The 14,686-nt window shown below is 50.3% G+C and overlaps 3 protein-coding genes, 1 long non-coding RNA gene, 3 other non-coding genes and 1 pseudogene across 8 annotated transcripts; 7 read left to right on the top strand and 1 right to left on the bottom strand.

The window, feature by feature from the left end:
• The first annotated feature begins 779 nt into the window (after positions 1-779).
• Positions 780-6,514, top strand: EIF4A1 (eukaryotic translation initiation factor 4A1). Of its 2 annotated transcripts, none has more exons than XM_090291958.1 (11): positions 780-817; positions 2,164-2,212; positions 2,613-2,745; positions 3,191-3,330; positions 4,255-4,423; positions 4,765-4,874; positions 5,220-5,363; positions 5,447-5,584; positions 5,693-5,782; positions 6,055-6,134; positions 6,243-6,514. In XM_090291958.1, the coding sequence occupies exons 1-11, from the start codon at positions 795-797 to the stop codon at positions 6,385-6,387; spliced, it is 1,221 nt and encodes a 406-aa protein (XP_090148084.1). In that variant the 5' UTR covers positions 780-794; the 3' UTR covers positions 6,388-6,514. The 2 variants fall into 2 exon arrangements, with proteins under 2 accessions (XP_090148084.1, XP_090148083.1); XM_090291957.1 differs by lacking the exon at positions 780-817 and adding an exon at positions 1,404-1,444.
• On the top strand, positions 2,780-2,915 carry LOC149997678 (small nucleolar RNA SNORA48). Its single transcript, XR_016507352.1, has one exon. It is a non-coding gene; the product is annotated as a small nucleolar RNA SNORA48 (small nucleolar RNA).
• Positions 3,552-3,698, top strand: LOC149997677 (small nucleolar RNA SNORA48; annotated as a pseudogene).
• On the top strand, positions 4,532-4,672 carry LOC149997676 (small nucleolar RNA SNORD10). Its single transcript, XR_016507356.1, has one exon. It is a non-coding gene; the product is annotated as a small nucleolar RNA SNORD10 (small nucleolar RNA).
• Positions 5,829-5,973, top strand: LOC149997675 (small nucleolar RNA SNORA67). Its single transcript, XR_016507311.1, has one exon. It is a non-coding gene; the product is annotated as a small nucleolar RNA SNORA67 (small nucleolar RNA).
• Positions 6,515-7,404: 890 nt separating the features above from the next.
• On the top strand, positions 7,405-9,554 carry CD68 (CD68 molecule). Its single transcript, XM_090291959.1, has 6 exons — positions 7,405-7,570; positions 7,658-8,127; positions 8,307-8,426; positions 8,560-8,632; positions 8,745-8,915; positions 9,212-9,554. Exons 1-6 carry the CDS (start codon positions 7,522-7,524, stop codon positions 9,343-9,345), a joined length of 1,017 nt encoding a protein of 338 aa, XP_090148085.1. The 5' UTR covers positions 7,405-7,521; the 3' UTR covers positions 9,346-9,554.
• On the bottom strand, positions 9,467-11,252 carry LOC149997672 (uncharacterized). The gene is made up of 2 exons (XR_016514134.1): positions 10,397-11,252; positions 9,467-9,649 (listed from the first exon to the last, which is right to left on the bottom strand). It is a non-coding gene; the product is annotated as an uncharacterized LOC149997672 (long non-coding RNA).
• On the top strand, positions 10,980-14,472 carry MPDU1 (mannose-P-dolichol utilization defect 1). The gene is made up of 7 exons (XM_090291961.1): positions 10,980-11,397; positions 12,557-12,622; positions 12,797-12,929; positions 13,267-13,352; positions 13,451-13,569; positions 13,729-13,839; positions 13,978-14,472. Exons 1-7 carry the CDS (start codon positions 11,238-11,240, stop codon positions 14,095-14,097), a joined length of 795 nt encoding a protein of 264 aa, XP_090148087.1. The 5' UTR covers positions 10,980-11,237; the 3' UTR covers positions 14,098-14,472.
• The last annotated feature ends 214 nt before the right edge of the window (positions 14,473-14,686 follow it).

Below are 14,686 nucleotides of genomic sequence, written 5' to 3'. Positions count from 1 at the left end.
CCACCCCTGGTTCAGACAGTGCCAGCACCATGTCTCAGCCACCAAAAAGAATTTCCCACCCAGGGGAGCAAGGGATGTAAGGAGGGAGAGTAGGTGATCCTCAAAAATAAGGGAACTTGAGAGGTACTAAAGTTGGGGAACAGGACACTGAAGGGAGCCAGCAAGGATTCATGATAGCAACCCCGAATGCTTTCAAGTCCAGAAAGTTAGTCCCTCTTCCCCTCCAACCAGGGGAATCCTCCCAGTCGCTAGGGTATGGCTCCTGATCACATCATCCTGGAATACATACTTGGAACACATCCGGGGTTTGTCCAGTCTACCTTTGCTAGAGATCAAAATAAAATATGGGTCCAGTAGAGACCTGGAGCAAAGGTAAAAGGAAGTGGAAGTCCCGGGAATCCGGAAGTCCCTGGAGGCTGAAACCTCGCCCCCCTTGCATGATAGGGCCTACTAGGCCACATGACTAAGGCACTATCGCCTCCGCACGTGTAAGGGTTTAGGGCCTCAAGATGGCTGCCAGGCCTCGAGGCCTGACGCCTGTATGTCACTTCCGTACCGGTGCGAAGGGCGGGCCTTGTAGCCAATGAAGCCGTGGGGCGGGCCTCCGAGTTGATAGGCATTAACGTTACCCAATGGTGGCTACGTATCAGAGCGCCAACGACCTAACGTCACGCAGAGTTGCTGAGCGCCGACAGGCGGGGCCCAGTCGGCCAAGCCAATGCGATGGCTGGGGCGGGGTTGGGTGCTCTATAAGTTGTCGATAGGCGGGCACTCCGCCCTAGTTTCTAAGGATCATGTCTGCCAGTCAGGATTCCCGGTAAGGAAGGCATTTGCAAGAGGTTGGGTTTACTTACCCTTTTGCTCCCTTCCGAGGGTCCTGTGGCGGGGACCTGAGGCACACCCGGGTTGCGGGAAAACCAAGCCGGGAGGACCGTTCTGTGGGAGGGACGGAGCAAATCCATGGCAGACAGCGAAGACAGCCCGGCTTTCGGGGCATAGAATGCGAGGTTCGTTAGGAGGCCTCGACCACAGATGGTGCGCAAACCCCCGACGCTGAGTGGCGAAACCAGGTCGAGACCTGGCATGGGGTAAAAAGGTAGAGACGGCCGCAGAGCCCCGAGCCGGACTGTTCTGTTGCCTCACTGTCGGAGGAAGGTCTTGTGCGCGCTCGAACTCCGGAGGATTCTGGCGCTACCACTTGCCAAGGCGGGGAGGCCTGGGTTCTCACTCCCAGTCGTTGCGTCGTGTTGAGATATGGGTCAGGGGAGAAGAAACCGGCCGTTCAGTGTGCTGGTTTTCTTGACGGTCTGGACTGAGCCTAACCCCGAGGAGCAGCCGCGTGAGGCGCCAGAAGCCCACCCGGCGCCTGGCGGGCGGGTCCATTTTGCCGCACAAGCCGGGAAATTGGCGAACTGCGGATGGGCAGGTCCACTTTGCTTCGGGGGTGAGCGCCCTGAGGTATGGGGAGGGTGACGCCATTTCGCGACGGGGGCGGGAGGGACGTGGATTGTTCCATAGTGGGGGGAAACGCCGCTGGGTGGTCGAGGGAGCGAGCACATGGCGGCCTGATGTCCTCCCCTCCCCCAGTCTGCTTCGCTTCTAAGTGTTGTGCAATCTTCCCATTAGCTAGCTCGGCTGGGGCTCATTGTGCGCGAGGCCGCCACCGCCCGAGGCCTCCCACATCCGGGCACCGCTGGAAGGGGGGAGATGGGCTGAGGGAGTGGGGGAGGGCGCGCGCGAAATGACGTGGGGGGGGAAGGGGGTGTCTCCATTCTGGGAGGTGAAGGGCGGGACTTCCGGAGTGCTGGGGCAGTGATGGGAGGTGCACGCGCTTGGCCTTGAAGTGGCCGGGCCCAATACACGTGGGTCTAGCGGCTGGCCTCATCTCCCAACCACTTAGGCGCGGCATCGTTCCTCCCAGCGTCCGGTTCTTTTATTAGGGGGGTTACCCTATCATGTCGGGGTTGCATGACCTGAGCAGCTCCTAGGATGGGGCAAAGGCCTTGCTCAGCTGTAAAATAATTACTGTGTCTTCTAGGAACTGGTGGGGGTTGGGTCAGGGAGTGAAGATGGCATCATGCAAGGCGGGTTGCTGGTAGGAAGATCCGGCTGTCGGGATTTCTAATGTGCCTCAGTCAGCATACTCATACTTTAAACCAACAGATCCAGAGACAATGGCCCCGATGGAATGGAGCCTGAAGGCGTCATCGAGGTGAGATTAGATTCTTACCACCATTGCCCTTTTGGGGAAGGGCAGTGCCATAAACAGTGTGTCCTGGTTTCTGCATTGGTGGTTCAGTATCTTTAAGAGTAAAATCAGAACCTAGGATTCATCTTGAACACAGAGATTCTAACTCCCAGGTACCTAGCTCTTAAAATGATCTATTTTTAAAAAATATTTGTATCTTAGAGTATGTATGAAATTGAGTCCTGTTCTCCTCCTACAACCTCACAGTTTACAAGTGGACTGGCCCTCTGAGATTTACCAGGCCATGGAGAACCAGCTGGCTTCCCTGGAGGGAGAAGAGGTTGTTGCCTCTGAAGCTGTGGTGAAGCACAAGGTGCTGTTTGCTCCAGTGTAAATCCCTACTTCTATTGTGATTTCTTTACAGAGTAACTGGAATGAGATTGTTGACAGCTTTGATGACATGAACCTCTCAGAGTCCCTTCTCCGTGGCATCTACGCTTATGGTTTTGAGAAGCCCTCTGCCATCCAGCAGCGAGCCATTCTTCCTTGTATCAAGGGTAAGATCCCTCTGCCCCAAAATAAGTTCTGGACTGTCCCTGACCTGGGTAGAGTTGCACCTGGTTTGGTGGTGCTAATCTCATATCAGCCAGGGACAAAGTAACTCCTTGTTTATCCCAGGTTGGCTTTTGGTTTGTGCCCATGCCTGGTTCATGCCTTGGAGACATGGATTAGTGGTTTAATGTTAATAATAAGGCATTTTTGCCAGTTCATACTTGCTCTTTGTTTCTAGTCTTTCTCGTGTAATATTAAATGAGTTAATAACCAGATCTCTTCCCATTTAGGATACTATGTTGTGCTGGAGTTAAGTCTGTGAGGCATTTTATGCTTGGCACATAGCTCTGTTGGGTGCTCATAGATCACATTTTGCAAGGCCTTGACTATCCTATGATCCCAAAGTGTATGCCCTCTATTGTATCAAGTTTTTCTTCTTAATCTGTTCAGGTTATGATGTGATCGCTCAAGCCCAATCTGGGACAGGAAAAACAGCCACTTTTGCCATATCGATTCTGCAACAGATTGAATTAGACCTGAAGGCCACCCAGGCCTTGGTCCTGGCACCTACTAGAGAATTGGCACAGCAGGTGAATATTACTTCCCCTCCCCTGAATGATTGGTTTGGAAGTAATTGGCATGATTCAAAAATCTTGAGTATGCTCTTCAACCCACCACCACCTTGCAAGAACTGAGGGGTCTTCCTCCACACAATGGGTATTACTTCTCCAATCATTTCCTGAGTCAAATGGGAAAGCTGCTGGATGCTGCTTGGCTGGTTGAGCAAGTGTGGTGGCTATTTTATGGACAAACCCCCTGGCAATGGGCAAGGACACACCTTATTGGTGGTGGTGCACTTATATCAGTCAGGGGCAAAGCAGTTGTATAGTCCTTAGTTCATCCTAGCTTGTTGCCTGTGTTGGGTGGCCAGAGCTGTTTTCATCCCAGGGGCACATAAAATTATAATTCTTGGGTCTTGGAGGGGAAACGATCAGAAACAGTTGTCTCACAAGTAGACTGTGCACTGAGACTTTAGGGGGTGTAGTTTTAAAATGTTTTGTGGAGGTGTAATTATTCCTTGCTAACTTCTGGACAACAGTAATGAAAGTAGGTAGAACTCCATTTTAGGGCCATTATATGTAGAATATGTTTTTTTTACAAGTGGGCATGTCACCTAATTTTTGTGGCAATCATGCAATAAGATGTGGATGTATGTTATTCCATACATATGATTGGATGCTATGAGGGTCACAATTTGCTTTCAGAAAGTTGCGTGGGGGAGGAGGGGGTCTGGGTAGTTACTGTGAATCCTATATTCTGATGAGTCAGAATGCATTCCAATCCTGAGTCTTAGATACATTTAACCTGCCTCTGTTTCTCATCTAGAAAGTGAGTTTTAACAATATTACATAACCCAAGTTCTTGAAAAAAAGTAAAACATGGGAAGCACTTAAAATGGGGCATGGCACAGTTGTAGCTAATATATGATTATTTAATCTTTCTCCTGCATTCAGATACAGAAGGTAGTCATGGCTTTAGGAGATTACATGGGTGCCTCTTGCCATGCCTGTATTGGGGGTACCAACGTGCGTGCTGAGGTGCAGAAGCTGCAGATGGAAGCTCCTCATATCATTGTGGGCACCCCAGGCCGTGTGTTTGATATGCTTAACCGCAGATACCTGTGTGAGTATCTTCATTTTCTAGTCACTTCCCTCTTCTGCATGTTTTTTCAGTCTTTCCACTTGGTCACAATCTTTTTGCCAATGAGGCTTGTTTTCCCATGAAAGAGTTGCTCTATGATGAACCCCATGCGTGTCATCTGAGCCTGGCTTCCCTTTCTCAGCCCAGGTAGTGTTCTACTTACCGGGGCTATTTGGCTTGGCCTGGTAAGGGGGGACCCTGGCAAAGGATCAAAATTAGAATTCTGAGAGCAGACCACCTGTTTCTTCCTGGTTTGTTATTGGGAAAGTAAAGCATATTTCACATTCCCTGATTACCACTTACGATGTTTTTCTTTTCTGTAGCTCCCAAATACATTAAGATGTTTGTACTGGATGAAGCTGATGAAATGTTAAGTCGTGGATTCAAGGACCAGATCTATGACATATTCCAAAAGCTCAACAGCAACACCCAGGTGAGAGAATTGCCCTTATAGCTGATCCTTTAATAGATTGTGGTTGGGGTACTTAGAGTAGTATTGGGTGCCAGAGTAACCATAAAGATGTCTAATCTAAGGCCTTTTTAGCCATTGGCTTCTGTTTCAGGTAGTATCTAGTGAAGGTGGCATGGAGTATCTCTTGTCTTTTTTTTTTTCTTTTTCAATATTTATTTAGAAAGTCACAGGTAGAGGTGAGTGGTAGAAGAAATGTGCTTAGAAAACAAGTTACAGAGGCAAAAGAAGGGCCCTTGGAGCTTAGAAGAAAGAGAAAAGTAAAATCAGAGTATCTCCTATCTTGAGGCTGCTCTTCTTTCCCATTAGGTGGTTTTGCTCTCCGCTACAATGCCTTCCGATGTGCTTGAGGTGACCAAGAAGTTCATGAGGGACCCCATTCGGATTCTTGTCAAGAAGGAAGAGTTGACTCTGGAGGGTATCCGCCAATTCTACATCAATGTGGAGCGAGAGGTGGGGCCAGTGCAGGAGGCGGGTCTGGTAGTAAGTTGTTGGGTATAGCCCCTGACTGATTTTCCTCCCCCAACTCACCCCAGGAGTGGAAGTTGGACACACTATGTGACTTGTATGAAACCCTCACCATCACCCAAGCAGTCATTTTCATCAACACTCGAAGAAAGGTCGATTGGCTCACTGAGAAGATGCACGCCCGAGACTTCACCGTGTCTGCTATGGTGAGTTTTCCCCACCTCTTTACCAGCAGTGTGTATGAAGCAGTGGCCCACTTAGAGCCAGTTCTCAGAATCGATGTGCTTGTTACGTTCTTCTGTTTTCTGTTTTAGCATGGAGATATGGACCAAAAGGAACGAGACGTAATCATGAGGGAGTTCCGCTCTGGCTCTAGCAGAGTATTGATTACCACTGACCTGCTGGTGAGTAGAGGGGAATTCAGAGAAAACTGGGAAGGAAGAAGGGAAAAACCAAGGTGATTCCCTCTCCAAGGGGCCTAATAGTGCCCCTCTTCAGGAAAGTAGCAACTTGGAATACAATCCGGCATGCCTCAGCTTTTCAGGGCAGAGGGTCATGTGTAATTTCCTTTGCCTGCCTTTGGCTGCCTACATGTACACTTAAGGTCTTGGTTCTTTTGGATAGATTGTTACCTCTTCTCACCCACTGATGCTTAAGTTTTCTTTTCTTGCTGCAGGCCAGAGGCATTGATGTACAGCAGGTTTCTTTAGTCATCAACTATGACCTTCCCACCAACAGGGAAAACTATATCCACAGGTGAGTGTGTTTACCCAGCCCCCTCATGCCCAATCCTCCCTAGCGTGAAGCTTCTGGTTTTCTGTTTACCATATCCCTCGTGTATTCTCTGGTCTCCTTGTTTTCCAGAATTGGTCGGGGTGGACGTTTTGGTCGTAAGGGAGTGGCTATTAATATGGTGACAGAAGAAGACAAGAGGACTCTTCGGGACATTGAGACCTTCTACAACACCTCCATTGAGGAAATGCCCCTCAACGTTGCTGACCTCATCTGAGAGGGGCTGGCCTGCCACCTCACCCTGGCCAGGCTTCAGTCCTTGGGGGGGCTGAGGAGGAGCAGAAGGGGGGAGGGAAGGGAGCCAAGGGATGGACATCTTGTCATTTTTTTCTTTTTTTTTTTTTCCCTTTGAATAAATGTCACTTTTTGAGGCAAAGAAGGAACCGTGAACATTTTAGATACCCTTTTCTTTGGGGTAGGCTCTTGCCCCAGGCGCCGTCTCTTCTCCCAAAAACACTAATCCACTTCCCTAACCTAGTTAACCTCCAAACCCAAGGCTCTACCCACTCCAGCCAAATTCCTCTGAAAATGATTCCAGGAGGCTGTGGTGTCACTCAACCTCATTTACTGGACCAAATCTGGAGGGAGAACCCCTGAGTTATGTGACCCAGGGGATTGTCCCCAAGTGGGATCAGGGGAGAAAAAAAATAGTAGCCATTTTTACATTGTTTTGTATAGTATTTATTGATTCAGGAAACAAACACAAAATTCTGAATAAAATTACTTGGAAACTGCCTGTTCGGGCTTCTCATTTCTTCCCCTTCCCACCTTCTATGGGGTGTATATTGCCCCCTCCCCCACCAGCTAACATTTACCCTTTTTGTGTTGCTTTGTTACAATGGTCATTAACTGAACAGTGTGACCTTTCTGTAAGGGGTTGGGCAATTGCCATCACAAGTGCCTCATGTGTCAGTCAAGAGGAAGTGATTGGGGAAATGGGAGCGTAACTACATTTTACATCCTATTGGATGTTTTCTGGGAAGCATTAATTTTCTCTGGAAACCAGGAGGGCTGCTTTTCAACTCATTCTGGAATTATCAGCCACAACTGTTGGGTTTGCTGCTGTAGACAAGTGGGTTTCCAAGGATCAACTTCCAAAACTCACCAGTGTGTTCTCACGTGACAGTCTTGGTCGTGACAACTCCCACTTGGTGAAGTGAGGGCCAATTATCTGAGGACAACAATTTGATGACTAAGAGGTTGGTGGCTGGGGCTGAGGTGCATGAGTCAAGTTTGGAGGGTAAGGTTATTTCAGTTACGGGAAGTCACACTTCTCCAAAAGAAGGAAGGGAACATTGGGTGAGCAGCTGGTACGCACACAGCCTAGAGCTCCGGGTGAAGCTGTTCAGCCATGAAGCTTGCTGTGCTTTTCTTGGGGGCCTTGCTGGGGCTACTAGCAGGTAAGGAAAAGGGACTTATAAAGGGAGAAAGCCTCATAGGAAGGAGCCTACCCCTGGGTTGCTAACCAGTCTTTCCTCTGCTGAAAGCCCAAGGGACAGGAAATGACTGTCCTCATAAAAAGTCTGCCACTCTGCTGCCATCCTTCACGGTGACACCTACAGCTACAGAAAGCACAACAAGCCCTGGAACAACCAGCCACAGAACCACCACAGGCACCAGCCATGGACCCACAACAGCCACTCATAATCCTGTCACCACGACAAGCCATGAAAATGCCACAGGCACCAGCCATGGACCTGCAACAGCCACTCATCCTGTCAGCACAAGCCATGGGAATGCCACAGTTCATCCAACAATAAGCAACATCACTACCACCAGCCCAGGATCTGCCACCAGGCCCCCACACCCAGGACCACCTCCACCTTCTCCAAGTCCTAGCCCAGGCTCCAAGGCAGCTGTAGGAGACTACATCTGGACTAATGGTTCCCTGCCCTGTGTCCATCTCCAAGCCCAGATTCAAATTCGAGTTCTATATTCAACCCAAGGTGGAAGAGAGGTAAATCTTAAGAATGGAGGACTGGAGGGAAGGGGATGAGACCGGTTACTCGTTTACTATGGCTCAGAAGGGAAGAAGGAAGAGTAGAGGACAACTACAGGGTGGGGTTGAAGGGAACAAGGGACCTTAGATGGCCCAGTTGTGTAGCCTTGTGACCCTCTTATCTTTAACTTCCACAGGCCTGGGGCATCTCTGTACTGAACCCCAACAAAACCAAGGCCCAGGGGGGCTGTGAGGGTACCCATCCCCACTTGCTTCTCTCATTCCCTTATGGACAGCTCAGCTTTGGATTCAAGCAGGTACCTCACCCTCATCCCTCACTCTCATCCTCCAAGTGCCCTATCCCTATCAAGCCCTTTTCTTAGTCCTTACTCTGTGGACATGAATACCACTTGCCCCTGCTGTCCTGAGCCTTCCTGGTCACCTCTGCAGGAGCCACTGCAGAGCACTGTTTACCTGAACTATATGGCTGTGGAGTACAATGTGTCCTTCCCGCAGGCAACACGTGAGTAGCCTTTCCTTTCTCATAACTTGCACTGGATGTCTGGACTCCTAAAGAGACCTGAGCTGGGGGGTGGGAATATGGATACAGAGCTGACCCTCCCTCACTCTTTTAGAGTGGACATTCTCAGTTCAGAACGCATCCCTTCAAGAACTCCAAGCCCCACTTGGCCAGAGCTTCAGCTGCCGAAATGCAAGCATCATTCTTTCACCAACTTTCCACCTCGACCTGCTCTTCCTGAAGCTACAAGCTGCTCACCTACCCCCTACAGGGGCCTTTGGGCCAAGTAAGACCTACTCCTTCCTTCCTAGAATTCTCCCACTGCACTGAATCCCCTACTCCAGGCCTATAATCTCCCTTCCTAAATCCCCAAATTTCCTCCCTCTTTCAGACTTGTCATAGCTATAGGGCAATTGTTCTCCCCTCCTTTACAAGATTGTCCCTTCTCCCCTTTCATTTACTGCCAAAAGGTGAGCATCCCTTAGGAATGTTACTGCTGAGTACAGTAACCCACATCCCTTCCTTCTACCTTTATCCCAGCCACCGCCATTGTGATGCCTACTTGCTCTATTGTTCTGCCAGGTTTCTCTTGTCCTAGTGACCAATCCATCTTGCTGCCTCTTATCATCGGCCTGATCGCCCTCGGCCTCCTCACCCTCGTGCTTGTTACCTTCTGCATCTTCCGGAGACGCCCACCCACCTACCAGCCCCTCTGAGCATTTGTCCCAACACTCAGGGCACCAGAGGGTGCCGTCATTTCTCAGTACTCAACTGACTCAGAGACCAAGTTATCTTCTTCCCTCTCTGACTTGAGGAAAAAAAGTAGAGGTAATGCAGTTGGGAAAACTGAGGGGAGATGTTTATTAAATGTGAAATTCCTCCTCCCCCATCCTAGTGGGAGCATAATAAAACCTCCTCGGTCTTTGTCTTTGGTTTTCCTTGTCCTTCCTGCCAGGATTAAATGCCATGAGTTTCTTGTCACAATTCTTTCTGTGCCTTCCATGGTTGAGTCTCAGGGAGCTGGTGAGGAGGGTTGAAAATATCAACGTGCGATCAAATATCCTCATGGGTTCATGCCTCAAAGCCAGGCACAGCTGGTGTTGAAGCTGCTTTGCCTCCCTTCCTCATTCTGGGGCCCCTGGCTGCTCCAGTTCCCTATCCCCTCCAAACCATCCTGGTGGCCTTCTTCCTGACCCTTACACAAAATTACAGGTGAAGCAGGCAGCAATAGCAATCAATGAGTGTAGGTGAGAAGTTCACACCTGTGTCATTTTGTTTCCAAAGGCTGTGCTAGTAGCTACTTAGCAACAAGAATGCCTGCCCTCCCCATGTCTAGGACTGGTTGAACAGCCCGATTAAACCCTTGCTGCGCACCTGGGGTGCTATCTCACCTGCCAAGGGTTTAGTCAACAATGGGAGCAGTGGGTACTACAATTTCCACATACAATTAACCTCTGTGCTCCTCGGAACAACATACTTCCAGCCTGGGCCACCCAGGGAGCCAACCTCATGTTCCCAGTGGAGGTGTACTTAGTGGTGGTGGGTGGCACCCCCAAGGCAGCCTGTATTCAAGACTACAAAGGGCCTGCCAGACAGCCACTGCCTGCACCACCACCGAGTGCCACTCACACCCTTTACAGTAAGCCACAGTGCAATTGCTGGGGGCCAGAATGGGGCCCTCCCAGTTGTAAGAGCCCTTTACAGCTACAGAAAGCAGCTACTGGGACCCAGAGACCCATCCTATTGCGGGCAGCCCCGCAGACATACCCTACGACCTTGCAGACTGTGACATGAAAATCATCAAAGGGCTGCAAGGCTGCATAGTTCTCACAGCAGACGCCCCGCTACCAGAGCATGGAGAGCCAGTTCCTCCTCCACCAGATGGCCAAGAGTTGGTGTCCCAGCTCTGGGTGGCAGAGGACATCACTCGCCAGGTAATCCAAGGTGCTCTTTCCTAAGGGCTTAGCCTGGCTTAAGCCCTTGCTCAGCACGTGGTCACACAATGCAGAGACCCAAAGGACCTGTTTCATGGAGCCTGCCAGGGCTGGGCCCGGCAAAGAGCTTGGGGGGCTGCCTTGCCCCAAAACTGGTCTTGCCTTCTCCATCTCCTCTAATGCTTCACTGTCTGGTCCAGCAGTTGCTAGCGCACCCATTCGCCAAAATCTGGGTGAACCACAGAAGAAACAAGGGCCCTAACCGCAGCGCGGCACCCACGGTGCAGACTGTACTGTTCCCGCCAGCACCATCACCTCTGGAGACGCCAAGAGAACAAGAGAGAGCTACAGCGCCCCCATCCAACGCCATTTTGGAGACTCACGCCCCTTCCCTCAACTTTGAACAATGTAAAGTCAGCAGGGAGAAGACAAGATGGCGCCGACCAAGAGAAGCGGAGAAAAGCAGGATGAATCTTGCTTCCACACTGGAAGCATAAACAAAGGCGCAAAACAAGGAAGTGCGCAGGAGTACAGCTTTGAGACCTTTTAAAACTCAAACGGCAGGGAGGGTGGGTCCAAAACCTGGTTCCTGGACGAGACCTATTTTACGCTACTAAAGGTGCGGTGGCGTAAGAAAGAGAGGGGAGCAGGAGGCGGAGTTCCCCAGCGCGCGCATGCTCACCGTAAGTCAACGACGGCGTGAAGAAACTGGCGGAAGCTATCTTTGCAATATGGCGGCCGAGGCTGACGGGTCGCTGAAGCGCGTGCTGGTTCCGATTCTTTTACCTGAAAAATGCTACGACCAATTTTTCGTCCAGTGGGATTTGCTTCACGGTAAGTTTAATTCGGCATCCGGTCAAAGTTCTGCTGGACCGCCCTTGGACCATAAGTGGGGCGTGGCTGCGGACTGAGTGACGGCAATGACTGCTGCACACTGTGCTGGGCGGAAATTACTTCAGAGGGGGGCGGAAGTGTCTCGGGCTCCGTAGAGGGAGAATGCCATTGTTTGGCAAGTGTGTGGGGGGGGTCTGCCTGGTAGAAGTAATTCTCTGTGAAGTTTATGCTATAGCGACAACGAAAGGGCAGAAAACTGGAATTTTATAAAACAAAGTTAAAATATGATAAAATAGTTACAGCCTTTAATTGGTCGCTATACCTTCAAGAACAAGGTCAAACTTGATTACAATCCTCTTACGAGGCCAGGCCTTCAGCGGCATCCCTGAAGGCTCCTGCCATCCTGATGGCTTTCTTTTTAGCTTCCACGTTTGTCCATGGTTAATTTTGGAATAACTTTTGCTTCCTTCCACTTTTTACGAGACAACTCCACAGCACGGCCCATCCAGACCCTTTGGGAAGCTTTCCCAATCTGCCCTCAGTTCATGGTACCCCACTGTGCGCCTGGAACACTGTTTAGCCGTATTCATGACCCGTGAGAATATGACTCTCAGTGGGTCAAGATCCTTAAGGAGAAGACTTAAAGGCTAGAGAAAATGTGGGTGGCCAGAGCATAGCAAGCCCTAGAAGGGTAGGGCCAGAGACAATGGGTTCAGGAATGAATGGTAAAAAGGAGATCTGCCCTTGGAAAGGGAGACCTGTAAAGTGGATTGCCTAGTTGCTCCCTAGAGAATAAAAGGATCACTGTACTCTTGGACGTTGTTAGCTCTATACAGGGAAGCCATGGAGAGTCTTGGAAGTAAGACCAAGGAATTTAGATGTAATCTTCAGGGAATGGAAAAGTGTGTTGAAAGGAAGGAATGGTAAAAGCTGTTTCAGAAAGCCACCTGGTCTGAACATAATGTGATTTGGAGCAGCAAGGATCAGGCCTTTTTCATCTGCCTCCAGACAACCCAAGACTTCCCTGTGTGGGTATGTCTAAGTCTTAAGGAGCAATGACAGCCCACAGGAGTGCTTTAAGCCTATAAGTCTGTACTGGCTCCTGAAAACCCTAGTCTGTGTTCCAGAGGTCTCTGCTTACCCCTTTTTCTCTTCTCAGTCCCCTGCCTGAAGATTCTCCTCAGCAAAGGCTTGGGGCTGGGTATTGTGGCTGGGTCACTTCTGGGTATGTATTTTATCTTCTTTTCCTGCTGTTGGGATGGGGGTGGAGTGCTAAAATGCCATAAACTACATGGGTCCCTTAACTAGAATTGGGGTTAACATGCTTTCCAATAGCTGTTGTGTTGTGCACCCAAGGGATACCAGCTCCGCAACCATGCCCGTCTCGTTCTTTTACCAGTAAAACTGCCCCAGGTGTTTAAAATCCTTGGCGCCAAGAGTGCTGAAGGGCTGAGCCTTCAGTCAGTAATGCTGGAATTAGTGGCATTGACTGGGACCATGGTTTACAGTATCCTCAACAACTTTCCCTTCAGGTGAGGGGGTTTGCCCTTTATCCCCAAGAGTAAATGCCCACAACTCTAAGTGGGGTTAGGGTGAGGGAGGTAAAAGGACAGGGAAAGTATAAGCTCTTTTGGAAATGTCATCGTCTGTGGAGGTGATGACAGGAGGTGAGCATCCCACGAATGCCCAGGATTCAAAGTGAGTCATTCAGAGAATGGTGGAGGAGGTGCTGGGGCAAGAGGTAGGAACCTGCAGGGCTGTGGAGGACAGGGAGTCATCAGAATTGTGTCCCCAAATGAACGGGCTATGGAGGCTTTTCCTGCCTCTTTCCAGGCCTGCCTTTCTTCCTCCCAACTCTTGACTCTGCAGCTCTTGGGGTGAAGCCCTATTCCTGATGCTCCAGACAGTCACCATCTGCTTCCTGGTTCTATACTACAAAGGACAAACTGTGAAAGGTGCTGGGGATTTACCCAAGAGCAGGCTGGAACTCAGGCCTGGGGAAGCCAGAAGCCTCCAGAGGTTAATAAGGACTCTTTGTCTTTATGACCCCAAGGTGTGGCTTTCCTGGCGGGTTACGCCCTGGTCCTGCTGGTGCTGCTTTCCCCACTGACGCCCATGGCTGTAATCACCCTGCTCCAGGCCTCCAATGTACCTTCTGTGGTGGTGGGAAAGGTGGGTACTGGGAGCAAGGAACGAATGTGAGTGGGAACTGGGTGAGGGGCATAGTGGGAGCTCTGTGTGGGTGTTAAACTGAGGGGAATGGAGGGAATCTGTGATGGGATCATGGGAAGAATTCAGATGATAGAACAAAGGATCTCAACTCCTGTTTAGCTGCTCCAGGCAGCCACCAACCACCGCAACGGGCACACAGGCCAGCTCTCAGCCATCACAGTCTTTTTGCTCTTTGGGGGCTCCTTGGCCCGAATCTTCACGTCCATTCAGGTGAGTTCGCCTTCTCTCCTCTAGGGGGCACTAACACCCCATCTTACCTTTCCCACCTGACGACTTGAAGATGCCTGGTCTCTGGAACCTTCTTGGGGTTTTGCTGGAGTGACCCCTTGTCCCGTTTCTCACACCTAGGAAACTGGAGATCCCCTCATGGCTGGAACCTTTGTGGTCTCTTCCCTCTGTAACGGCCTCATTGCTGCCCAGCTTCTCTTCTACTGGAATGCAAAGGCTCCCCACAAGAAAAAGGAGTAAGCAGGGCTGAGCTGGCTACTGGAGTCCATTCCATGTTTCTGTCCATTCTCCTAACCTCAGGGCCCTTCTGAGCCAGTCTGCTGGTGTGACTTATTCCCCACTCCTCTGCAGATGTAACTTCTTGAGCCCTGGATTTTTAGTGGAAAGGCATAGTTGTTGGACCAGATCCTTAGAAAGGAATGAGGATAGAGATTTTTCAGGCTGACATTTGATATTGTGTGCTGTCCTGTGTGTGCACTATTAACTCTAATCATCTGGCTGAGATTCTTCCTTTAGCAATTTCCAGCTACTTACTTATTCTGGGCAAAAGCCTTGCCCTGCCCTCCCATCTCCTCACTTCCTCTTTGGCCTTAAGAGGACAGAGCCTGGACAGTGGGAAGGTATTAGGAGCTTATGGCTGCCTCCCACCCTCAGCCTGGCTGGCACTGTCTCCTGGACCCCAAGCTGGATGGGGGGCGGGGGAAGGGGGATGGAGAATGACTCAGTCAGGGCCCCAGGGTGGGGTGAGGAGGTTCCTGCTCTGGCAGGTCCAGGCGGAAGGGAGTGGAGGCAGTGCTGGTTCCTGCTGCGGTGAGGGGTGAGGGGGAAC

Source organism: Furipterus horrens, unplaced genomic scaffold, assembly GCF_987537825.1.
Source record: "Furipterus horrens unplaced genomic scaffold, mFurHor1.1.pri manual_scaffold_11, whole genome shotgun sequence".
Taxonomy (NCBI): Eukaryota; Metazoa; Chordata; class Mammalia; order Chiroptera; family Furipteridae; genus Furipterus; species Furipterus horrens.
The sequence above is the reverse complement of the archived record's forward strand: the minus strand, read 5'-3'. Positions and strand labels throughout refer to the sequence as shown.